This window comes from Orbicella franksi, chromosome 15 (assembly GCF_964199315.1).
Source record: "Orbicella franksi chromosome 15, jaOrbFran1.1, whole genome shotgun sequence".
NCBI lineage: Eukaryota > Metazoa > Cnidaria > Anthozoa > Scleractinia > Merulinidae > Orbicella > Orbicella franksi.
Window position 1 is genome coordinate 14,786,160 of NC_138159.1, and position 25,598 is coordinate 14,811,757.

Here is a 25,598-nt window from a genome sequence, read left to right on the forward strand (position 1 = left end):
TGGACTTCAGCCTGGGTGAACCAGAAAGGATATGTGACATGTTCGTATGATATGAATGAGCGAGGGAAAAATGACGATTTTGTTGTTGTTTTTGTTTCCTATAGTGTCACGCATTACTGAAAAATAATGTGGTTTTGGTAAAATATCCTGTAGCACCCGGTAACGTAGAAATACTGCGAGGACGTTTGCGTGGGAAAACCAGAGCGGATTTATAATGTGTGGCTATATGGTGATTTTACTATATATCTGGATTCGTCTTTCAGAAAACTAGTGTACCATGGACTTCAGTCTAGGGTCTAACCCACGAATGAAAATAGTGATTTAACATTTTAGTAGCTATCTAGACCCCATACAATCTAAAAGCATGACAATGGGTGTAAGTTATGATATAAATAGAATATTAATCGGAAGACTTAACTTGGTGCGTTTGACTTGTCGAGTTTTGAAGCTGTTGTCTTGATTCGATGCTCTGGGAGGTTGGTCACGGGCAGCGCAAGCTGAAAACACTTTCTGGTTCTCTCCGTCGTTCTTGGGTGAATGAATTCACGTATAAATCAATCGCGGCTGGCGATTTCGTTTGGTTTTCAACAACTGTTTTATGGTTTAAGCGAAAACCAATCCAAATGTATAGTCAGGGCAGCTCCTTTGTTTCCCTTCCCGTGAAAAGAAAACCCACGCGCCTTCTTTAACTCCTCAAGGCAAATTCGATTGGAAACTGGCTCGATTTCGCACAAATGCGTCAGAGAGACACCATATCTTCTAACTCAGAGGGACATCTCGTTTTGTGTCCGTTTTTAACGACCGATGACGGGTTCATTCGAAGTCTTTTTTTTATATATGACCGCGCAATATTCCCGCGTTATGAAAATTTATTATAAGACATCAATTATGTGGCCAGATCATATCTGAAAATAACCAGGTTAATTTTGTACACAATTACTCTCACCAGAAGCATATCACCTTGAAGCGTTTAACTTCCCTTATCTGTTTTAAACTATGCTGCAGATTATTTCCGACCAATGAAAATCACTCTTCTAATTTTTGCCCATACAAGGAAATTCTGCATAGCGCGCTCTTCGCGAACTCCTCGCGTGAATCTCTAGCAAAACAAACCTGTTCAAAATGGCGTCTAGAGGGAAGAAGTTCTCGGGCAAGATGAAAAAGAAGATTTGCGTCAAGGGAAAAGCATTAAGAGAGGAGGTTGTACTTGAAAGAGTTTCTGTTGAGTTGGCAGAAACATTCAAGGTTTAACTGGACTCTTGTGCCAGCGAGTTCGGATCGGTAAAACATTGTAGCAGTCTGTCCGTAATATAGATAAAGAGATCAAGTGAGAGAGTTTTTGATTTATTTAGTGAACAGGCGAAGTTCTTTCGCGACAAATACGCGGTACTTAGGAAGTTAGGAAGATTGTTCAGGACAGTTGCAAAGGTGGTGATATTGTACGGTCGATCGTTTCGTGTTATCTGGAATTTAATAAGCGCTACAGTTTGAAGTATGTCATGGAAGTTCAGAGAAATGGCAAAGCAAAATGTCGGAGGTTAAGTATCATCCATATACGCCAGAGGATAAGGTTTTCTTTGTTAAAGTTTGGGTCTGCTGCGGCTCTTAGTCTTCGAAAACGGCTTCGTAAAGTTCTAGATCTCCATATGTAGTCGAACGTCCAGCCACCTGTTGGATTGCGAAGCAGATCACAGCGGTTGATGTTGCGGAGGACAAGAAAAAAAAGTATGCCTGGTTATAAGTAGTAAAAATAAATGTGTTTGAAGGAAGAGAACTTGTTCGTGTTAAAGTAAGATTTAATTCCCTTTCTCGCCGATTCATTCTCGAAAGTTTTTTCAGAGCTAGGTGGTAAACCAAGTGGGCTACAACTTGTTTGGTAACAAGCCATCATGTCGTCAAGGTCAGTTTAAAACCTTTCGTTTATCACATTTACGTCATTTTCTAGCTTTATAGTCGTACGGTTTACTTGATGTACTTACTTGTTCAGAGTTGTTCCTTTATGTTTCAAGTTGGCAAATTATTGTCTCCAGGGCAACAGCAGATCCATGCTTCAGGGAAAATGCCAGAATTTTTTTTTTTTTTTTTCATCTTACAAATTATGGCTATTCTGTTAAGTGTCTACTAGTGTGGCAAAGAGACGATCACGATTGTGTTAAGGAAAGGTATAAGCCAATCAAACTGAATGAAAAGCTTTTTTGGTGTGTGTGCGTAATTTACATTGTGTGACTTGTGTAAATTAAATGCAAAACTTAGCAATTCAAGGTGCTGAGAATAATTGCTAATCTGAATAGCAACTTGAACTTTGTGTTGTGACTCCAAAAATAACACAAGTTTTGGAAATGACTGAGATTTTAATTCATTTGTAAGTATTTTTATAATTTATGCACCTTCTTGTGGGGATGGAAATTATATCCTGCTTTTGCTCAAACAGTGGGAGTGGAGAACAGAAACATCAAAAAGGGGAACCCAGAGAAGTGGTAACCAGAAAGATTATAGCGTTGGTTGCTAAATATAGCTCAACTTACACAAATAACTTCTTTTTGATAAAACAGAGAAATGTCAGCTTTTGTCTCTTTTAACTTGAATACAGGTCTAGTTGAACCTTCGGGCGTGACCTACTCTCCTCGGCAACCAGTTCTCCAGATTACAAAAAGTTTCAAAGTCAAAGCACTATATTTGGAACCTCTTGTAAGCAACCACCTCTTAAGCGACCGCGACCACTTCACAAATAATAGAGCCTAAATTCGATAATCTGATGCTGTATCATTATTGTATGCCTGTGTAGTACAAGAGACTGAAATTTCTCATTTGAAAGTACCGGATTCTTTCCTAAAATGACATGAATAAAACATTTAAAACATGGGGTAAGTCTCTGCAGTTACATATGCTAATGATCCGAAATTTTGACCCAATATGGTCGAAGCTCTCGTAAGCAACCACCTCCTGTAAGCAACCACTAAGGCTTGACATTTTGGGTGGTTGCTTACGGGAGGTTCGACTGTATTTAATTTTGTTCCGTCGTTTTTTTTTTACAGGTATTTCATGATAGCATCTATATAGTGCAAAGTTTATGCCAGAATACCTAAATAGCATTCCTCGGGTTCTGAACAGGGTTTGTACGGGTCCTGGAAAATCTGGAAAGTCCTGGAAAAAGGCTACTGGTCCTGGAAAGTTCTGGAAATCTGTTAAACTCAAGTAAAAAAAAAGAAATGTATGGCAGACAGTAAGGAGAATTAACATTGAGATCTCGGGAGTGAAAGGGATAATGTGAATTTTAGAGTCCTGGAAAAATCAATCTGAGTCCTGGAAAAGTCCTGGAAATTTTTTTCTGGAAAGGGTACGAACCCTGTCTGAAGCTTTAAAATCTTCCCAGACACCCCCCCCCCCCCCCCCCATGCTATGCTAGGTACCCTGCAGCAGGAATTAAACTCCTTGTAAGAATTTGGTTGCTAAATATAGCTGAACCCCCTTGAGTAACTTACACAGGCTTTGTGTATTTCTATTTGAATGTGGGTGTTGTGATGACAGCATCTTCAAGTGCAAAAGGCCTGCTATAATGCCTGAAATAAAATTCCTGAAGTCCTGAATATTCAATTTTTCATGTGGGAGTGTGCCCTCAGATCCCCCTTCTTTGCACCCTGTAAATATGCTCAAACCTTCAATAATGACCATACAACTCCTTTTCATCAAACAGTCAAAGCAATTCAGCTATGATTTAGGGGCTCTGATCCTTGTCTATTTTTATGACAAGGTGGCTGAACACAGTTTTTGATACCTGTGTTTCATTCACCTTTTTCTCTAACACCCTTCATCTCTCGGTCACCACAAATGGCAGCAAGCAAGTTAACAACACAAACTTTGGTTTTTTGATGGTTAGGCCTTTAAAATCGGTTTTGTTTATTTGTAGAAAATCTAGTCATTAGATTTTCTTTATAATTTGCATGCAACAAGCTTGTAACGATTCTCACAAGTTAACACCATTTTGCTAATAATTTAACAGAGAGATCTTTAATTATTCCTTGTTGTGAAGGTTCACTGGAATATCTAGAATTTCCTTTGTTAAAGTTCAATTATTTTCAATACTCCAGTTACTTATTTCGTAAAGTATTTTCCTGCCAAATTTCGTGAAATTCTAACGAGTGGTTCTCGAGAAATAGGCGTATTTCCGAGAGTGCAAATTTTCATTCAATAGCAATTTTTTTACTTACTATGCATGCGCTGCATTTAACTGGGTTCTTTCGGTAACAAAGAAAAAGCTGAGAATTCCTGGGTTCTTTGCATCGTTACCTTTTCTCACATATCTTTGTGACAAAAGACTAAAGCCATCAATACATTGTGTTCAATTGTAGAGAAAAATAGTACAGATACTGCAGGTGTTGAGTAAATAAAATGATCGCTCTATTGACCGCATGTTTGTTTTTTGCAATCCTTGTGCGCGCGCTGAATTGCATTAGCAAAAGCACGCACAAAAACTGTGTTCGGCCACCTTAACTGGTGCAGTGTCAAAACTGCTTATCCTGGCTTAAAATCATCTATGCTTTTCAGACTGCAATGAGTTATCACAGACATTCAGGGATACAAGGGGGGTAGGAAAAAAAATTTCTGATGAAGAGGTACTTTTTATCAAATCCCACCAGCTGTCCCCCTCCCCACCCCATAAAAAATGAACAGTCCCTAATGAGCGGTGTTTCTTTCAAAATAACAAAAATAAATTGCAGTAACCGGAATAAATAAATAAATGAATACATGAATAAATAAATAAATAATGGCAAATTGATAATAATATTGTGGAAGTAGGGTATGGTTTGCTTCAACAATCACTAAGTTAAGGGCAACCAATGTAAATGGCAAAAAATAACATTACAAATCCAAGATTAATGTGTAATATGTATCTGGTTTGTAGACAAGTGTGATAAAGATGATTTTGGTCTTGCTCAACTTGCTTGAATGTGTTCAATGTAAAAGGCCTACTAATGAGTTTGCCTCAGTCATTGTCATTGACAATATCAATGTTAAAAGTGATGAGAGTTAGATATTTCTCTTCACCTAGTGTTTAGTTGTTGTATGTAACTTGTATTTGCTCGGTGTGTCCATTCCTGGGTTCTCGGTACATGGGAGGGGCCCTCGTGAGGCCATGTAAAGGGAATTGGGCTCAATGGAAAGGTCTGGTTGAATTACATGAAAAGAATGTTTTGGACAAATAATAGACCTCATACTATTTACAGTGGTTCTAACTTAAATTGCAGATGGGAGATGAAAAAACACTGACTTGCATCTACTTGAAAATAATAATTTAATTACAAAGTATGTTTTTTAAACTCAGTACCAGGTGGGTTGACAGTCATGTGTAATATAAATTCACATAAAACACTTATTATTTATTGATTTAAACTTATGTACAGTCTCCCACTATGGCCAACATTCAATGGTAATGAATATGTAAATGCACGGTAAATGAGATGATGTCTCAGTTTGGTAGACCAGTTAGTATCCAAAGCAGGATCCAAAACCCTTGAACATCGGCCAAACAAACGGATCGCATACGTACTACAACAAGAAATTAACAAGAAAACATTCATTAAGATATAAAGGGAACAAGCCGAGCCACAAAATTATTCACTTATCGTGATAAAACAAGGGTATAAATCACACAATCATGGCGCGAACATATGACAAATCAAGGGAAAAGCCACAATTTCAAGTCCGATTTTCTTAAAGTTCAACTATCACGCGAAAATAATCCACAATACTGATCATTGTTATCCAGCAAACGAAAGCTCGTGTGCTAAACAAATGTTTTCAGCATAGCATGATTTCCATTGACTAGTTTTGATGCAAAAAAAGCTTACCTGCAATTGAGACTTGGCAGATAACTGGCCTAGGTATTACACTGGCAGCTCCTAGAAAAGGTTCGTTTGATTCTCATGATGAGTGCAGAAATCGGTCCAGAAACAGGAACTTCTCTCAACTCGCAACGAAATGTGTCCGCCATTGCTGTCCGCGTGTAGTCTGCGCGTATATGACATATCCACGCGAGAGCCCTTGCTCCATATTAGGAAGTTAAATTTGATTGGTTCGGGATAATCGGCAGCATCGAACCAGAGTTAAACGCTTCTAGGTGATATGCTTCTGCTCTCACTGAAAGCAATTATCGCTAACCACAATAGAACCGCAAAAGTCTTGCGATGACAGCAACCTAACAGATAAATGACATCACCCCATAGCAACCGGACCTGGCGAATTTTTGAGCTTCCGGTTAGCTCTGGCTCGTGATGTCCACGGAGGTACACCAACATGGCGTTTTCATACTGGGCTCTGTAAATATCGACGAAACAGTTCGACGAATATCTGAAATTTGGGGAAACGCACAGGCCTAAAACTTGGAGAAGTGGCTTATTTAGTTATCTTTTATAACATCATAATTTCATAGCTTTTTCCACTGGATGATTTTCGATGTATTTTTTTATTGCGTGACAGTGAGAACGATCTATTGTAAAGTTAAACATATGTCATTAGCGCTCTTGCTGGTACAATAAGCGGTCTCCTTTTTGTGGGACCAACACACTGATACTCATCTCCCAACAGTCTATATTACAGGCCACCCAAGCTCAGGCACGACGATGTTTCTTTTAGCAGTGAGCAAACGTTCTGCGAAACGTGACATATTCTATTACGTAACAACCGAGTTTGAATACGTGAACGTGACTCTCACCCTGCAGCATATGGAGGTGTCGTGTTAAAACGATTTGAATTTATAAAGGTTTGTATGGGAAAAGCTGAAATCGAAGTTATAGCTGAAATTGTGATATTTTGACAATAAAATCGACTAAACTCAATGCGCCTTATCTTTGTTTTCTCACTTCTCAGGTTGATCCGAAGCCTTTAATTTTAAGCGCGAGTTATCGATCGCGTTTTGGTTTTCCACTGCTCAGAAGAAGCTAGCCCTCTGGCGCCTCTGGCCAGAGTCACGTTTTGCGTCATACTCGATTGTTATGTAATAGCGTATGCCATATTTCGCTGAACGTGAAAGAAAAAAAAAAAGATAGAGTAACCTATCGCATCGTGAACTTGGGGCGCTTGTGCCGGTCTAGATGTGATGATTTGTTCAAAATTTAAGCCTGCAAATCTTGATTTTTTTCCAGGAAAATCAAACTTTAATAGGTCGTTGTCTGATTGTCTAAAAAAATACCCATCTCTGAAACGATCTTTCGATAGGGTATTTAGTCCAAAATTTCGCCATGGAGTCAAGCCTTTCTGTTCGCCAAGTCGTTAACAGCTGTGTTCAAGTTTGGAAGGCAATACTTACCTATTTACTACAACTAGGTTATTGAATTCCCCAATGTGAAAGCCTGGGAAATGACTAAAAGCCCGGTTATGAAGAAGGTAATAAAACTGTAGCTCTAATTAAATCAAGTTTCAATACTAGTCTTGAATGTCGCAAATGCTCCGTGTATGTATACTGATAACTTTTGAACTATTGAAATCGTACAGTGTTTTGCGTATTTTTTGCCCTTAAGGACTACACTTTTTGACAGTAAAGACGAGAGTTTTCATCTTTGTCTCATTTTATGAATAGCTTCTTAATCAATGCCGAGGGCCATTTTCAGCTTTGAAAATTGAAACGATTTATGAGGAAATTAAAATAGGAATTATTGCTAGATATGTTACTCCAAATAAAGTGTTTTATATGCTTTTGAAGACTTCGCGTTGGGCCATCACGAGGCGAAATAACTGGCGATCGGAATATCACTTGGAATCAAAGCGGGTCTCTTTTCATTCTAACCCTCAAGGAGCTCAGTCACGGTATTTTGAGTTATTTTGGCCACATACAAAATTACCTTTAAATGGTAGGGAACCTGAAAATAACAGTTTAATAAGATAGAAAAACACCCAAGAGATAATGATAAATCATGATCATAAAGGAACTGACAAGGATGGAAAAGGATGGAGAAGATTAACACGGATTACAAACGACGAATTTGAAAAATTGAGGCTAAACTTTTCAATATGCGCAAACCGTGACTAGCTCCTTTCAGTTTATTTAGTCTTTCAGTTGCCAAGTGCAGTTCTCAGACGGTTTTATCATAGACTGCCTCTTAAAAGCTGATTTAAAAGTGAAGGTTAAAGCAAACGTAAACTTCAGAATAGGAGGTTCACGGCACACAGCAATTACGAACCATGCTGGCAATAATGCGGAACAATTACCAAGACAATATTCAATTTTATTTTGAACCTCACATTAGCATTTTTACTCGCACACAAGCATTTCTATTGTTTTTATTATAATTTTGTTTTTTCACACTTTTCTTAGTATATATTTTAACGTTTGCGCTTTCTATCTATTACTCGTTAAAGACTACAGACTGGTAGTCGAAAGCTCGTTTTAAACAACTTTTTAACCAGAGATCCTTTTTCTATTTTTCCAAATGTCTTATCCTGGTTACTCGTCTATTTTTAATCATTAATTATGCTGTTATCTAGACAGCCCAGTCAACTGTAACCTATAATAACGGTGCCGCGGCCACATCGTTAATTAACATTGATTGAGTATTAATTCATACAAACCTTTTGTTTTTCAGCACGCACACGTATTAAAAATAACATGTGGTTTACTCCAACACTATATCACGAAAGCGATGTAAACAGAACAAATTGTCCTTAACATTGTTTAGCCTGTTTACCCTTAACACTGTGTCCTTAACATCGGTTTCTGATCGACTTCTCAGAAAAATCGCTTGATGTTATGTTGGTTTGTTTGTTATGCTGGTATCTGTACGGTTCAGCCAAAGAAAGCAAAGACGACGACCAATCGGAAACTTCTTGTCCCCTCTAAAGCATACCTATATTATCTAGTGATTTAATAAACAATTAAATTAAAGTTAAACGGTTTGTTGCTTTTATCGGTCATCATTAAATTTTATTATTTTAGCCTTAATCCAGAAAAGAAAAAGGTAGTCAGCATGTTCTTTTCAGCACATGTCACTCGTCTTAGCCTTCTGTCTGTTGTCGCAGAGTTGTCGCAGCTTTTTCCAACCCAAGTTAAAGTTTTAATCCTTTGTGATAGCTCATTGGAAGTGTACTAAGAGTTTAAACACTCAAAGTGTCACACAGTGAGTGTGTGATTTATGGTTTGTTGACAAAAGTTGACGCTGCTCTCTCGTTCAAATAAAAACAATTATTAATGTCTTCTTGGTGCTTTGTCAATTTGAAAAATCACATGGTTGTGGACTAGCCATTAGTGCAAGTAAATATATAAAAAAGAATAACACCAATTCAAATAAAATAAGGGTCATTCTTTGCATGACTATACTGAAAAAAAAATGCATATATACATTATATACATTATTTGATACCCCAAGGGTTGACTACTCTACGCAAACAATTAGACAAATGTTACTTGCTCTTCTATATGAATCTTCGATTAATCAATCTTTACATCATTCATTTAGACACCTGCTAGCATCTAAAACTTTGTTTAAAATACGTCCGTGCTAAGTAAACTAAAGATTAAAAACGAAAATGTAATTGGAAAACACCTATCTATAACATTAAATTAAAAAGACTGAAAAAGCTAATAAATTCCCTGAATGAATACTGCTGTTATTAAAAACTAAGTTGATAATCTACATAAATATATAAATATTTCAAAGGGTATACTCTCAATCTTCTTCCGTAGAATTATAAAAATTATCTTGCCTAAACTCCCGTATTAACAGTTTTCCACGTGCATGAATTCTTTATAAATTTCAGATTAATTTTAGATATAGTCTTAGACGATCAGGCGATGATTATGACCTCAAGGCAAGAAATTGTATTGCAAAAAGGTTCTTTGGGTCTAGTTAATTTGGATTTGGAGTCTTCTGTCGCGGCAACGTGAAGTGTTCTGTCTGTAGACCTGCGTTTGAAGTAGCCGCTATAGCTGTTGTCGTTTTGGCTAAGTGGCTTAATGGTTTGTCATCACTCATGTCTGTCAGTTGTTTGTATAGAAGCTAAAATTGGAAAAAAGGTGTTAAAAATAAAGAAATAAAAATAGGCTTCGGTGATTTTTGTTTTCGTTAATAATGCAAAGAAATATCAAAATTGAAATTTGATCAGACTTCGCCGAACACGAAATGTTGTTACATTAATATTTGTAAAACTTAGAAAAGCGTCAGTTGTTGAATCAATGAACTTTGAAACACTACTGGCCACGGGCAAAAAAGAAAACAAAGCAAACTGAAACATCTAAATATATCAATATTGTAAATTTCGCAGGGAGCTCGATATTCATTAACTCATCAAAACAAAAAAAAAATGAAATTTTTACTGCTAGAAAACAGGTTTTTTTTTTTTTTTTTTACGTAAACCTCCTAGAGAATTTTCCGTGCTAGAAAATTTTTTTTTCAATTATAAACCTCCAATGATTCCAATAAAATGAAACTATGGAGATTACATATTTTGCTGCAAGAAGGCCGGTTAAAGCAACTTAATTGACAGTAATATCATTAATAATGTTTAAGTATCAAAGCTGTTTGCCGCTGTTATCAATCACCTCACCACGCGACCTTCAGAGCAAAGAACCTAAACAGAAGGTCCAGTTTTGGTGGACGTCAGTCATCAATCACCACCACTGTTCTCAGTATAAGTATATATCAATCGGTATATTTCAAAACGGTAATCTAAGCATGTGCTCTAGATGAATGTACATGTGCAAATTGCCATTAATTCGAGAAAACAATATAAATTCTTATGTTGCAATAGTTTACTCGTCAAAGTTATCATTTTATCAACCTGCAAGAGCACGTGTGGCTAACCTCAACAGAACATATGGCACATATGTTCATTTCCATCCCTCAAATTTATAATAAAGACGTTTGTTGGTTCTATCGACGCCATTCGTTCCAATCAGTGATCACAATTACAATATGGGCTTAATGGAATTAGTTATCTCATCCTTGCTGTGTTATCAACCATATATTTTTATGAGAGCTAAACTTGGAAAATAATTGATGTCGGCGATTTCGTTTCTTTCGGTACAAAATAACATAGGCGAAATTGATGCAGATCACTGTTTTTTTTTTCTTAATCAGACTTTTTAGAGAGTTTCTGATCGAGAAATAAACGTCGCGACATGATATTTCAACAAAACTGTGACGAATTTGGAACCCTATTAGCCACAGACAAAAAAAGGAAAGTAAGGGACCGTTCATTTTTTATAAGGTAGGGGGGGGGGGGGCTGGTGGGATTTGGGGGGGGGGCATGCGAAAAAAATGGCTTTGGAGGGGGGGCCATCCCAAAAAAATAAGGGAAAAAGGGGGGTCACGTGAAATATTTTAGTAAAACTTTAAAATGGCAATATGTCTGAATATCAAAAAAATTGCTATAGAATAAACATAGAAGGCAGGATACAAATTTATTACAAACTTTCCTTCTGCTTTAAAAAAACGTTTGGCGACAAAAAGCGTTTGTAGATACTGAAACAAAGTATTTAACACTGTTATTTTGGAATGCAACTTTCACTGGCACTCATCTTCATCTTCGCTGTCGTCGAGTTCTTCGTCGCCGCTTGTGCTGCTATAGGAGTCTCTTTCACCAATGCTGCACGAAGCAGCAATGCTTTCCGTCAGAGTGTACTCTTCAGGGTACATGAAGGTGTAAACACAATCTCTGACTTCCTGCTCAAGGTTGGTGGTGATTCTGCTTCTTGCAGCATTGGTGAAATAATTCCCTTCCAAGAGCTGTGCGACGTATGGTTCATCTCTTCTAAATAACGACGTGGCAACATCTTCAACCTTAATACACTCTTCCAGGACGGCCGCTCTAGGAGGGTACACAAGGCATTGTGGAAGATCATTTCCTAGCGGGTTTCCAACACAGATTCCATAAACTCGTTGGACGTTATTTTCAGTCCGCTTCCTCTTTCTTTCATTTGACTTTCTGCGGTTTTCTTTTTTCCTTCTCCTTTTGTTGATGTGCTGTTTGAGTATGCCCTTGAATATGCTGTTATAATTGCTCTTCTTATTTTCCAGTGCTTCCATGTCCTGCGTGACCTTCGTCAACTTAGCTTCTATACATTTGATCTGTTTTACATTAAAACTGTGGGCAAATTCTTCACCCTGCTTTAAAGCAAGCCCATTGGACTGAAAGAGTGTGGAATCGTGTTCCTTTACATCTTTCAATATGACATTCAACTTTTCCACCATTGCCCTGTGTTCTTTGATGGAGAAGTTCAGTTTTCTTCCATCACTGGGCTTCAACTGGTACCCTGGCATGGAAAACTCACTCGCCCTTTCTGAACGGCCATCCGCACTTAGACAGATTGCTTCTTTTTCTTAAACCAGTTCCTGACCATTCCTGCCTACCGGAATACCACTACCTCTCCTACCAGAAGACCCCAAAAGAAGGGCGTGATCCAGATGACTGGCAGCCAAGGGTCCAAGCGAAGAAAGAGCATGGAAGTGGCAGGCTGGTTTTATCTCACCCAGAGAGCGTTGCTCTATTTGCAGATAAGTTTATTGTCAAATCAAAATTTGTGGTGGATTATCTTCAGCATCTTGAAGTGCTGGAATTTAAAAGGAAAAAGAGAGCAGAAGAAAAGGCAAAGTTAAGTAGGGACGCAAAAGATAAATCATATGAGGATTATCCTTGGACTGAGTTGTGAGAAGATCTAACCAAGCTTAAAACGCTACGTGTTCCAGAACTAAACAAGTACTTGAACCACCTCGGGCTGAAGCAGCATTTGAAAAGCAGCAAGAGTGAGGAAGTAAAGGCAATTGTAAGACATTCATGCTTGCAGCAGAAGAGTCCTCTCAGAGCTGGCCAACCAACACTGAGAAATGCCAGGACATTGACACAAAATGACAACAGGGAAAGTGCTGACAGCAGTGAAACGGATGAAAGTGACAATAATGAGTATGACAGTGATGCCATTGACTCTGGGGGAGAAGATGACTCAAGTGACGTCATTCTTGCATTCATCAATTCAGATGAGGAAGATGCCAATGAGAGGCCAAATGCCACACGCTCAGGGCGAGCCATAACTAGGAGATCCGAAATTGACTTCTCTTTCTTTTGATTTGTTTTTTAAACAACAGCTCTCTGTAGTATAGGGATTGTAAATATTGTCTTCATAGTGAGCACAATAACGTGAAGTAGGGGGATAATAGAGAAATATTTAAAAAGTTGAAATCTAAATATTGTTTGTTCAATTTTTTTTTTTTTGGGGGGGGTCATCCCAAAAAATTACCGCTATAAGGGGGGGAGGGCATGTGAAAAAATTGGTAAGCTGAGGGGGGGTCATGTGATTTTTAAATGGTACTTCCCAAATCCCACCAGCTCCCCCTCCCTCATAAAAAATGAACCGTCCCTAAACTGACACATCTAGACGTATGATGCTCAACTCACCAAAAAGGCTTCTAGAAGAGAACACTAATATATATATTTTTTCTTTCCTTGAACCTTCAAGCAGAGTCCATGAGAAATTAAAATCCATATTAATTAAGGGCTGGGACGGCCTATATTGCGGTGTTCGCAGCAAGACGGTCAATCTTTCTGTTCGAATCAAGTCATTCCATTTCATATATGTAGGACGGCCAATGAGTATTCTTAGCTGTAGTTTAGGAAATCCAAGCTGCTCTTCCCGGAGACAAGTCATACCTCCTTCAGCAAATGAGGAAAAGTTTGTTTCAAATTGTAATAATATATCTTTGCACCTACCCGCCTCAAAACAACTTGGTAAATTATATCTGCAAATTTAAACTCTCATGATGTGTCAGCTCTAGCCGATTTGATTTTAGTCGCCGAATCTTGTATGCATGGTTTCTCTCAGTTTTCCCTCCAAAACAGTGAAAGATATTATCTTGATTGGACTTTTGTTATCAACTGACGTGACGACTTCACTGTTTATGACAAAAATACTCTTACTGGATGTTAGGATTGTAAAAGCTTAAAAACGCAAGAACACGTTGTACAGCTTATTTTGAGTGCGAAATTTGATGATAAAATGCCTTTTTATTTCTTGAGATGCTAAACAAATCAAAGACAACGACAAATCGAAGACTTCTTGTCTACTCTAATGCAAGTTTATTTAACTGTAATTTCAGTCATAACTAGTAGGAAATTAAATTGACATTTGAAGAGTTTGCTCGTCAGTTTTCTTCGCTTCGGTTCACTTATAATTAAGTTTTCAAACTACTTCGAGAACAAAGTGACAGCATGAAACGACAAATTCAGTTGGTGTGATGTTGGCGTAAAGCTGTTGTAAAGTTTTGATTTGCACAATTTCACGTCACATTATGTTATACCTTAACGCTTTAACGTAAAACTAGAGTAATGGACTTCTTAAGGGGACTTTAAGCACTTCGTAGAGCTGGTGTAAAGTAGATATATACATCAACCTTAAGTATACTTGTAAATAGTGTATTCTTGTAAGTACACTTGCAAATTTACGCGAAGTTTGCACTTGGTGTGAAGTCAACTTCAATTCTTGTATGTTCAGCAGAAGTATAAACTGGCTCACAGATTGTTTTATGTAGTAACTCAAATACCATAGGGGTAGGAAAGGAAAATCATCAAACTTAAACATGTGTCTGTCACCACGCGATATTTGGTCATCTGATTCACTTCAAATTTATTCTTTTATTATTGTTATTATCTTTTTTTCGCCCACATCCTAGTATGGAGATTAGATGACACGTAAGCAATACGAGAAATCTTACAATAATAGGTAAAATATCATCTGCGCTACTTTTACGGAAGCTCTGCGTGTTCTAAGTGAAGCACTGCTGGGGATAACCTTTATGTGACGTACAACGAAACAAGCCTAATTATATAAAACTTTAAGGTAAAAAGCTGTTAAGATTGAGTCTTAACGTTTTCGATCTGTTTGATCATCATCAGAGTAAAATAATATGCATACGCTCAGTGTTCTTATAGTTCAGGTAATGCCAGTTATGTAATACCTGTTCCCATGGGGAACAAGGTGAGGTCCAGTATTTGCACTTGTTTGTTTAGTTCTGGACGGAAGCGCGCGATGTAGAACGCTTCTTTTATTCTCCTTTTTAACCATGAATGGGTAGTGGTTAAAACTTCCCTCGAGAACTTGTGGTTAGAGTGTTTTCTGATGTGCTTGGTTGGCTCCGACTGCTTATTAGCATCTGAATGTTTATTAACGCGAACCTCGAAGTTGCATGCTGTTTCGCCAATGTATGTTTGTCCACAAGTACACTTGCCTTTGTAGATGACATGTGATGGGTGTGTGTTTTTGTCTTTTAACTTGAAGATCGATTCGATCTTGCTTGTTTGCCACATGATAAAGAAGTTGAACCTCCATTTGGTGTACGTGTTAAGTTTCCTTAGGAATTTTCTTCTTTCTGCTTCATTTGTTCTGCAGAAAGGGAGACAGATTCCGACTTTAGGTCTTTCATCGAACCAGTGGACAGGAATTATTGTTTCGTCGCTTTTTGGGTTTTCAAAATCACGGATAACTCCATTGACTAATTTCGTGGGGTATTCTGCTTTGATGAATGATTGTTTGATGGCTTTGACTTCTGCTTGCCAATTGGTGGCTATTCGTTTTGCTCGATGTAAGGTACCTAGAATAGTGTCGCGCTTCCACCTTTCTGGGACGGTCGATTTCCAATGTGCTTGTAGTTTACCTGGTTTTTGGTAGACTCTGGTGGTGAAGTTTCTCTCTTGATGGTTGAAAGAGGTGTCGAAGAAGTGGTCAGGGCTTTCTTCCTCTGTGAACTTGATGTTTGGATGGTAGCTGTTTAACAATAATTAACAATGTCCACTGGTTCGATGAAAGACCTAAAGTCGGAATCTGTCTCCCTTTCTGCAGAACAAATGAAGTAGAAAGTGGAAAATTCTTAAAGAAACTTAACACGTACACCAATTGGAGGTTCAACTTCTTTATCATGTGGCAAACAAGCAAGATGTAATCGATCTTCAAGTTAAAAGACAAAAACACACACCCATCACATGTCATCTACAAAGGCAAGTGTACTTGTGGACAAACATACATTGGCGAAACAGCACGCAACCTCAAGGTTCGCGTTAATAAACATTCAGATGCTAATAAGCAGTCGGAGCCAACCAAGCACATCAGAAAACACCCTAACCACAAGTTCCCGTGGGAAATTTTAACCACTGCCCATTCATGGTTAAAAAGGAGAATAAAAAAAGCGTTCTACATCGCGCGCTTCCGTCCAGAACTAAACAAACAAGTGCAAATACTGGACCTCACCTTGTTCCCCATGGGAACAGGAATTACATAACTGGCACTACCTGAACACTGAGCGTATGCATATCATTTTACTCTGATGATGATCAAACAGATCGAAAACGTTAAGACTCAATTTTAACAGCTTTTTACCTTAAAGTTTTATATTTTACTTTTATCGGCGAAATGTATATAAGCGTAATTATATCCGATCACATTTTGTACTTGCTTTAGAGAAACTTTACGTTTGGTCTTGGAAAAGCAACTTTGCTAAAACTTAAATTGCATCAAAAGGAACGTAAAGCTTCATAACATCCGATGACGTAAATCCACATTTATGCGCCATGACGAACTGTACACCGACGTCAAATTTGACTTACGCTGACTTACGCTACTTAAACTTTCCGCAAATCTCGACCTTTTCCATGCTGTGTTACAAATCAAGCGAGCCACTTAGGTACCGTACGCATTAGGTTGAAAAGAATTGTTTGACTCTGCCAAAAATGTCGACAAATGTTGCCTGCACCAAATTTTGAATTTGGTAATCGCGTACGCACTTCAAAACACCAAAATATTTGATAACCTCGAGTGTCAATCTACCGAACGTATAGACTCTAAAACGCGAGATCAAATTTACTTGATCGACATTTGAAGCCAGATTAACGCATGCAAAGTGTAAAATCTGAGAGTTTTGACACTTAAAAAAAGTTTGTCCTGCTCCGAGACAGGACGACAGCGCCTTTGAAGTTTGGTATGGCTTGACAAAATTTTGGTAATAAGAAAAATGCCGTGCGCACTTGTAGAACGGAGCTGATGACAACTATTTTGCAAAATAAACAAAAAGTCGCCCAGTCCGTCAGAGCCCTTAGCCAAAGCGGACATGCTGTTTTCAGGCTATGCAAAAATCACCGACATCTACATCTGAAGGGGCGGGCACTTCAAATACAGGCGTAGAGACGAAACAATTTAAGTGGTGCGATAGATGATATAATTGCAGCTCTAGAGACAAAATAAAACGAAAGAGACAATGATATTAAGCCTCTAAAAGGTGGCCAACTTTGGTTAATTGGCTGATGAAACCAATTCCGACCCCCAGATGGTTTGTTATCAATCACATCGGTTATTTGTCTAGGAGCCAAACTTGGAGGAAAGCAATGTCACGTTCTTTTTGTCTGTATGCTTTTTGTTTTGTCTTGTTTCACAACGAGTTAGCCAAAGCGCACATGCTATATTTAGGGTATGCACAAATTACCAACATCTACATTTGTTGGAGCGGCCACTTCAAATACAGGCGTATAGATGAAACAATTATAGTGGCGCGAAAGATGATTAAATTGCAGCTATATACAAAAGAGGCAATGATATTTAGCCGCTAAAAGGGCGCAAACTTTGGTTCATTGGCAGAGGAAATCAATTCCGATCCCCAGCCGGTTTGTTGTCAATCCCATCGGTTATTTGTCTAGGAGCTAAATTTGGAAGAAAGCAATGTTACATTTTTTTTTTTTTTTTTTTTTTTTTTTGTCTGTATGTTTTTTTTTTTGTCTTGTTACACAACGAGTTGAAATATTAGCAGAAATGCATTGTTTCGGTAGTCACGCAATAATATAATAGCTTCAAAAATCGAAGCTACTTCATGATCTAACTGAAATACTTATATTACTCACGTGTTAAACATGTTTCTTAACCAGTTTTAGTTAGTTCTGCTCTTGTGCTCTTAGTTAGTTCTGCTCTTGTGCTCTTGCGCTCTTTGTCTACACAACTGTATTTGAAGTGGGCGTCGCCGTCGCTTGGGCAAGACAAGCGGTTTATTGTAGGTTTTGTTTTCCCATGTAGGTATGATAGACAGCTTGTCAGCTTTGCCACAAAGAGCTATTGATTATACTTGGTTCAATTGTATTTCGGGTGTGACATTCAGGTTTAAAGCAGCACTCTCCTAGCTGGAGTCTCATTCACCTCGTTGATTTGCGAGAGAGCAGATCGAACAACTAGGGCTGTAAAATTGATTTTCTTACTTAAAGAATACCATCATGGTAAGTGTTGTTCATATGCTTTGAATTTACTCTACTACTTATTCTTAATGATCTCATATTTACCCCAATCTCATTCCGCAGAGTGTGAAAGAACACATGAAGATCAAGCTGCGTATGCAGGGCGCTGTAAACGGGCACTTCTTCACGATTACAGGAGAAGGAAAAGGCAAGCCTTACGAGTAAGTAAATTTTAATCGCTGTCTTCAGTTTTATTTTCGCATTGCTTCTAACAGGTCTGAAATTCTAAGCTAAGATTCTCTCAGTGCTCCAGCATATACTTTTATTACTTTTGTTTCAGTGGAGAACACCACATAAATCTTATAGTCGAAGAAGGTGGACCTCTTCCTTTCGCTTACGATATCTTGACGACAGCATTCTCGTACGGCAACAGGGCATTCACGAAATATCCAGGAGACATCCCAGACTATTTCAAGCAGTGTTTCCCTGATGGGTACTCCTGGGAACGGAGCATGGTTTTCGAAGACGGGGGCATTTGTACCGTCACAAGCGTAATATCGTTAGACAAGTAAGATGTAAAGCTGATGACTCCTGCATGGAAAAACGTAGCACTGTGTTCCAGATTGATAATTTTGTTCAGTTCTAATTATAACACGTTAACTTATGCCCCGTTTTAATCCTTACTTATCATTTTGTTGGACTTTATTCTTAGATAAACTTTTCTAATTGCCTTCTTCCTTTGTTGTCTTTCAAAAATTCCTTTTTGAAATGTTTTGAACCGCAAGTTAATTAAAGTTGCTTTGATACAGTTTTTTTTTCCCTTTGGATCCCATTTTCCCGACCAAACTTCCAAAATCCTAAAAGCTAAAAACATAGGATCTTAGAGCATGACGAGTTCTGTATTACTGCAAAGTTTTAGGATGAATTAAATAAAAATTCAGGGGCTTATTTACAACTTTTGGCTTCCCCTGTGTTCACCGTGAATTTGAAGTGTGTTTGCAGTCTACTCGAGATAAAGCATGCATATGTATTATTTGTGTGTGTGTGCGTTTTCTACATGCCATACACCATACTTTAAAGCATTGGTATTAACTTTTTCATATCACATCTGGTTCGCGCAAAGTTAATATTTTACCGATTGCCATTTTTTGGCGGGAGGGATTAATATCGATTACATCACAAAATACATTGTGACAAGCTTCAATCCATTCCCAATTAATGTCATTTCATATTGATCTGATTAAGAGAAGACTTATTGCAAACGGATTGAACAACGGCTTGGCATGGTCCAAGAAAAGAAAACTGTATCGAGACACTTTCAGACTCTTTTCTTGCTTGCTTCTAAAATCATTTGTCGTATTTTTCATTGCTTAGTGACACTGAGTATGTCTCGATTCTTTTTCATCAGTACAGAAAAAGACTGTTTTAACTACGACATTCGATTTTATGGTGTAAAGTTTCCAGCCAATGGTCCAGTTATGAAGAAGGAGACGGTGTTATGGGAGCCATCCACTGAGACTATGTATATACGTGATGGGGTGCTAGTGGGGGAGGTTAGCAGGACTCTGTTGCTTGAAGGAGGCGGTCATTACCGATGTGACTTCCAAAGTACTTACAGGTGAGTTTTTATATTATGAGGTTTGGTGACTCGAGACAGGGAATTCATGACGAAATTTGTCAATTCAGTTAGCAAACTTAAATGCAACAAGAGACTATTTCTCAGAAAGAAATAGTGTTTCGTTTCCGGAAAGATATTCAAAGTCTGAGAAAGGCTGGGGTTTTGATATCTTGTGCATAAGAAGTCCTGGGGTGAAAGGTGCTAATGCGCTGCATTGCACCGCACTGATCTGCCCAGTTGCCAGAGCCTGGGGTTTTTTCGTCCAGGTGAGGTTTAGTACTTAACCTATTGTAAAAGAGCAAGGGTTAGTTAATTTAAGTTGTCTATACATGTATCAGTTACTACCGGTCAACGCATTTCGAAATGTATTCAACTGTGACACTTCACTTTGACTCTGTCCTAGGGGAGGGGCGTGCTTCCTTATATCGGCTATATAGGTATGTCCAGCGTCAGAGGGACATGTTTTTTTAACACATTTCAGTCAGAAGTAGAGTATCGATTTTGGTCATTTTAGTCTCAAACTGGGTATGGTTTTTGCACTCTAGTCTTGAGTTAGGTATGTATTTTTAGAAGAAGCTACTTTTTCATCATTCTGAACTGAAGAACTACGGCAGGTCTGAAACAAGGTATCAATTTAAGGGTCAGGCCATAAATAAGTTAGAAAAATCGCAGACTTTGGTCTTACATAGGGTAAGTGCTTTGGGAAGCGGGCCGCAGAGCACAACCAAATTTTCCAGAAATTCAAAGTATTGTGTGTGAGGCTAAATAAAGCTAAGAGGCAAAAGCATTTGACGCATGATTTTTCCATTTCTGTGCCGGGCATTCCTTGATTCGAATGGATGCGGCACTCTACGTTTCGTAGTCAGCGACACAGTATATTTTTCTTTTCAAAAAGGACGCCTCGTGTGTGACGACAGTTGTGCGATTATTCCTCCACTTTCGCTTGAATATTATGAGGGTAAAATACAACTGCTATCGGTGTTTTCATGAAACCAGCTCTAGAAATGCCGCGGTATGTCAAAATACAAATTTTCTTTTTTTTAAAAGTGCGCTCTAAGAAATAAAGCTACTGGAATTGTGGCGGAAAATTCGTGAAATTCAACTAATTCTGGAAAATGTCGACACCTAAGATATGAAGAAAACCTCATAAAAAAAAAAGCCATATTGTGCCTATTTTTTAAAATACCAACGTTAATTAATTTACAATATGATGAACTAGTTACCTTCCACAATATATCGTATCTGTAGTATCGTCCAAACGCTCCAATAAAGTGCGTGTTCTTTTGCCGTAAACAGCCACGGAAAAGGGGCGGGATTGTTATTCCTGCCAAGTGTTCTGATTGACCAAAATTATGTCGTCGTAGTTGTGATCTTAATCGCATCTAAATGAAGCACGGAAACAGATATCTTCGCTTCTCTAGAGTACATCGTTTCAGTAAGACTCAGCGACGTTTAAGTCGCCAAATATTTCTACCTGCATGGCATTTTAATTTCCTTTTCTTTCCGTGTCACAAAATAAATTTTAGTTTCGAAATGTTTACCTTGTGAATTGCAAGCGTTTACCCTGATGACATTCATACTCACTATGTCAATAACTCACTCTGCAACGGAAACCAGTACTATTTCTTTGTTGAACTAAACAAAACTAGCTGCTTCAATCGGCTTAAAATATCGCATTAGTGGACAAATCGCGTGGTGTGGCGGTGTCTCTACTTCGAAAATGTATATATTTTTTTCACTTTGAGTGTCAAGTCCAGGTCGCAGTTTTCTTGTGTAAGATAATTCCTGCTTTTCAGTGTCACGCAATTCAAAATAGATCAAAATAAAAATCAAAACTGGTCAATAGATAAAGTCTAGAATCTGGTAAATGAAAGAAGGTAAATATGCTAAGACTCGCGCCAAAATTCTGGGGACAGCAATTTTTCTTATGCGAGATATGCGGAGAAATTTTTTATCCAAATTTATAGAGATTTGTATGGAGAAGCCATGCTTGTGCCCATCCGTATGGGCACCAACATGGCGGCCGGAAACCAATAGAAACATCTATCACTGAGTTTTGCTACAAAAGCGTAAATTTATCCCTCGAGGAACTCTAAAACATTAAAATAATACTTTTTCTAAGACATAAACTGTTCAGATAGCCAACTTCCCCGAAATAAGTCACTCTTTTAACCATCATGACAGCTCTCTAGGTCGTTATGTAAATGCCGCGTCATGCAAAAGCTTAAAAATTCAAGCGTAGTTTATCACAAAACCAAGAACCCATTCGGAGCGAAAGTTTGTATGAATATTAGTTTTCAGCTGCTCTTATACATCATTTAAGTTAAATCTCAGGAAGATCAATAGTTTTGTAGTTCGAATTTTAGTGACATCATGTGAAAACCAGCTATACCGATAAACGAGAGTTTCACTACAATGTTGCAAATGACACATTTTGTTGCGATGCACCGAGTTTTGGCTGAAATTTTGCCGCTGTATTTACATTAACAATTACGAACTTTACTCTGATTGGATATTTTCCCCACTATGTAAATAGTTCACCCCTGGGCTGAAAACAATACCGTTTCGTTTCTGAGGAAACAAAACAACAACAAGTTATTTTTGTTGAACATGTTAACCTTGTGAATTACAAGCGTTACTGGCTGATAACATTCATACTCACTATGTTAATAAATTACTCTGAAACGGAAAACAGTACTATTTCTTCGTTGAACTAACAAAACGAACTGCTTTCATCGGGTTAAAATATCGCATTACTCCATTAGTGGACAAATCGCGTGGTCTGGCGGTCTCTCTACCTCCAAAATAAACTTCCTTTTCACTATTACTATCCGACTACAAGTCCAGTGTGTAGTTTTCTTGTGTATTTTAATAACGAGAAACGAGAGTTGCAGTCGCAATTCCCCATTTTCGAATAAAGCAGCAATTGAAATGTTCGGAACGCCACATTTTGTTGCGATGACCGAATTTCCACCGTATTTACACTAAGAATTACGAACTTTACTCTGATTGGATATTACAAATCACTATGTAAATAGTTCACTCCTGAACTGAAAACAATACCGTTTCGTTTCTGAAGAAACGAAACAAAAAACCGTATTATTGTGGTAAATTTTGTAAAGACACCGAATTAGAAGAAATCATTTCAAACTATAGACCCATCTCAGTGCTCTCCAGGTTTGCAAAAATATTAGAAAAGTTAATGTGCAAGAGAATAATAAAGTCAAAATACAATATTCTGAATAACAACTAATATTGTTTCATTAGAGGATGTTCAAATCTTGCTTCGATGGATCTCGTGACAAAGTTACCAAAAGTTAGCGATAATAATTAAGGATTATCAAATCTTTAATTCCAAAGTGTTCGACAGCGTGAATCATAATAATTTGTTACATAAACTGTGAAATAAGAGGAGTGGCATTGATTTTGTTTTTCTTTTAATATTTGCTTAGTGAAACACCAAGTATTAATCATGAAACATCAAAATTAGACAAAGCCAAGACAAAACCATGATGATCATCATCTAGTATAGAAAAAAGGATTTCAATGTCCCAGTGGCACACCCCTACCCAAATATTTACAGAGTGCTCCCCTCCCACCAGTCTTAAGTCCATATCTTCATGATACAGAAGGAAATTATCGGCAGATAATTCATGGTAGGCCACATATAATCGCCTTCCCCTTTACTCCTTAAATGCTAACCGCAAGCAAACAGCAGTAATTAAATGTTAACCGCAAGCAAACAGTAGTAAATAAATGCCAACTGCAATTAAACACAATATTTAAATGCTAACCGCAAGCAAACGGCAGTAAATAGAAGCAAACTGCAGGGAGACTATATGGGTGGCCTACCATGAATTATATCCCAAATTATCGAAATAATGGCCTTCTCAAATTATAGAGAAAAACCTAAATCTCTTTTAAGGCATTAAAATACCAAACATTTAAGAACTGAATAACAAATGACAGCGATTTCCACGTATTTGTTGAGCCTGACTATCTCCCGACAATTTTAGCCCGATAACCTTTTTGTCATCGGTGACGATATACTTTCTTGCAGTACATGACCAGCATCAAAGATACATATTGAATTTAAGAGAACGTACGAATTAGAAGTTTTCACTCTTGAAGTGGTGTTGTATTTGTTATATGCACGCTGATGCCTTCAGCCCAGTGTTACTGATGCGAGTTCGTTTACTGCTTTACAGAGCTAAGGGGGTTGTCCAGAAGATGCCAGATATTCACTATGTGGATCATCGCATCGAGTTAACACCCCATGACCATAATTGCATCACCGCGAAGGTTTATGAGATTGCCGAAGCTCACTATTCTCCGCTGAGGAAAAAGGCCAACTAGAGGTTTAACAAGAAGCCAAGAAGACGACAAGGAGAAAATTTTTTGTTTCTTTTGTTGTTGCTGATTTTTGTTTTTTTTTTTAGTTGAAGAGCATTTACTCAGAATTAGTATTTGATGCTTGTGATTCAAGGATTTCAGGTTTTGGGATTTGTTAGGTACTACAGATGTTTCCTTAGAGTTAAATTGCGGGAAAAAATGGTTGTCATATTTTTGTAGGATTAAGGCATGAGGATAGACTTTTTAAACTCAGTTGTAGAAAAAAGAAAAGAAACCTATAATGGGAATAAACGTGTTGTCGAAACCAGGTCTCATGGAATTTTCTTACCATAGAGTATTTTCTTGTAGGAGAGTAACCTTTGCGGTTAATGAAGTTAGCAATTTAACTGTTTTCCTACTCTTTTTTTTTCTGACTTTAAAACGATAAAGTACAACAGTAATGGTGGAGGATTTTAAAACCGGAGTCAGTCACTCGCTCGCTCACTAGTTCACTTCCGTCCTCCTTTCTAAAGCTTCAAAAAAAAAAAGCACTTAAACCTCAAAATTCTTGATTGGGTCTGAGTAAACTTTTTGTTTTATTCAAAGCATTTCTGAAAAATTTTGATCTAATGGAATTTTCCACTTTTCATTCCCCATCAAATTCTTTTTCTTCTTTTTCTTCTTCTTTCTTTCCCCTTTTCTTTTTCTTATATTTTTTTCTTATTTTTTTTCTTTTTTTTTTTTAATGGAAGAGCGAATAGTATAAGGCGTCTGGGTCAAGGTAACCGCGGAATCACTAAAACTGCAGCGTCTCAAATACTCTCCCCTCTGTAATTGCAGAAAATAGTTCAACGCCCACAGGATTGGTTTGCTACACCAACGCAGCTGCCGTTTCATTGTATTAGAAGACCAAGACGTCTGCATACAGACATGAACGTACATGCTGCCGTGACATCATGCGAAAACCTTCTTTTAGGCTTGCAAAGATAGGGTAGTGTAGTTGCGTAATGGAAAGTCTCTCTGAAACAGAAAATTCCTCTTTTCACGGAACTGACGTGTTCTAGGTAAAAATGAAGTAAATACTGAGGGACCTTATTTTGCTTTAAAAAGACGTACGCAATGGATAAGACGTTAAATTAAAAGTTTCACTTCGCAAGCGCTGTATTGTCTGTGTATTTATAAAACGCTAATTTTAGGAGTTTTTGTCTCGCTTAATTTAGTAGTTTCTGTCACGCCAGCTTTTAATTTCTGATTTTTTGATAACTTGAAAATTTACCTAGATAAATTACGCAGTTTTGCAAATTTTCACAATGACAGGTCTTTACAAATATGGTAAGCCTTTGTGAAATTTTTAGGATATTTTTATTTCTTATTCATTTTAGTTTTCTATATTTTGGGGACACCTTTAAAGTGCAACTAGCCCCAGAAATTTTATTCCTTTAAAGAAATCTACTAGTTT

The 25,598-nt window shown here is 37.7% G+C and overlaps 1 protein-coding gene and 1 long non-coding RNA gene across 4 annotated transcripts in view; one reads left to right on the forward strand and one right to left on the reverse strand.

The window, feature by feature from the left end:
* LOC145470193 (uncharacterized) overlaps positions 1-25,598 on the reverse strand; it is a 370,979-nt gene that overhangs the window by 131,545 nt on the left and 213,836 nt on the right. The window lies entirely within an intron of this gene.
* Positions 7,297-25,249, forward strand: LOC145469474 (GFP-like fluorescent chromoprotein cFP484). Of its 2 annotated transcripts, none has more exons than XM_081453209.1 (5): positions 7,297-7,383; positions 18,313-18,410; positions 18,530-18,757; positions 19,598-19,807; positions 24,016-25,249. In XM_081453209.1, exons 1-5 carry the CDS (start codon positions 7,357-7,359, stop codon positions 24,161-24,163), a joined length of 711 nt encoding a protein of 236 aa, XP_081309335.1. In that variant the 5' UTR covers positions 7,297-7,356; the 3' UTR covers positions 24,164-25,249. The 2 variants fall into 2 exon arrangements, with proteins under 2 accessions (XP_081309335.1, XP_081309336.1); XM_081453210.1 differs by lacking the exon at positions 7,297-7,383 and adding an exon at positions 17,988-18,231.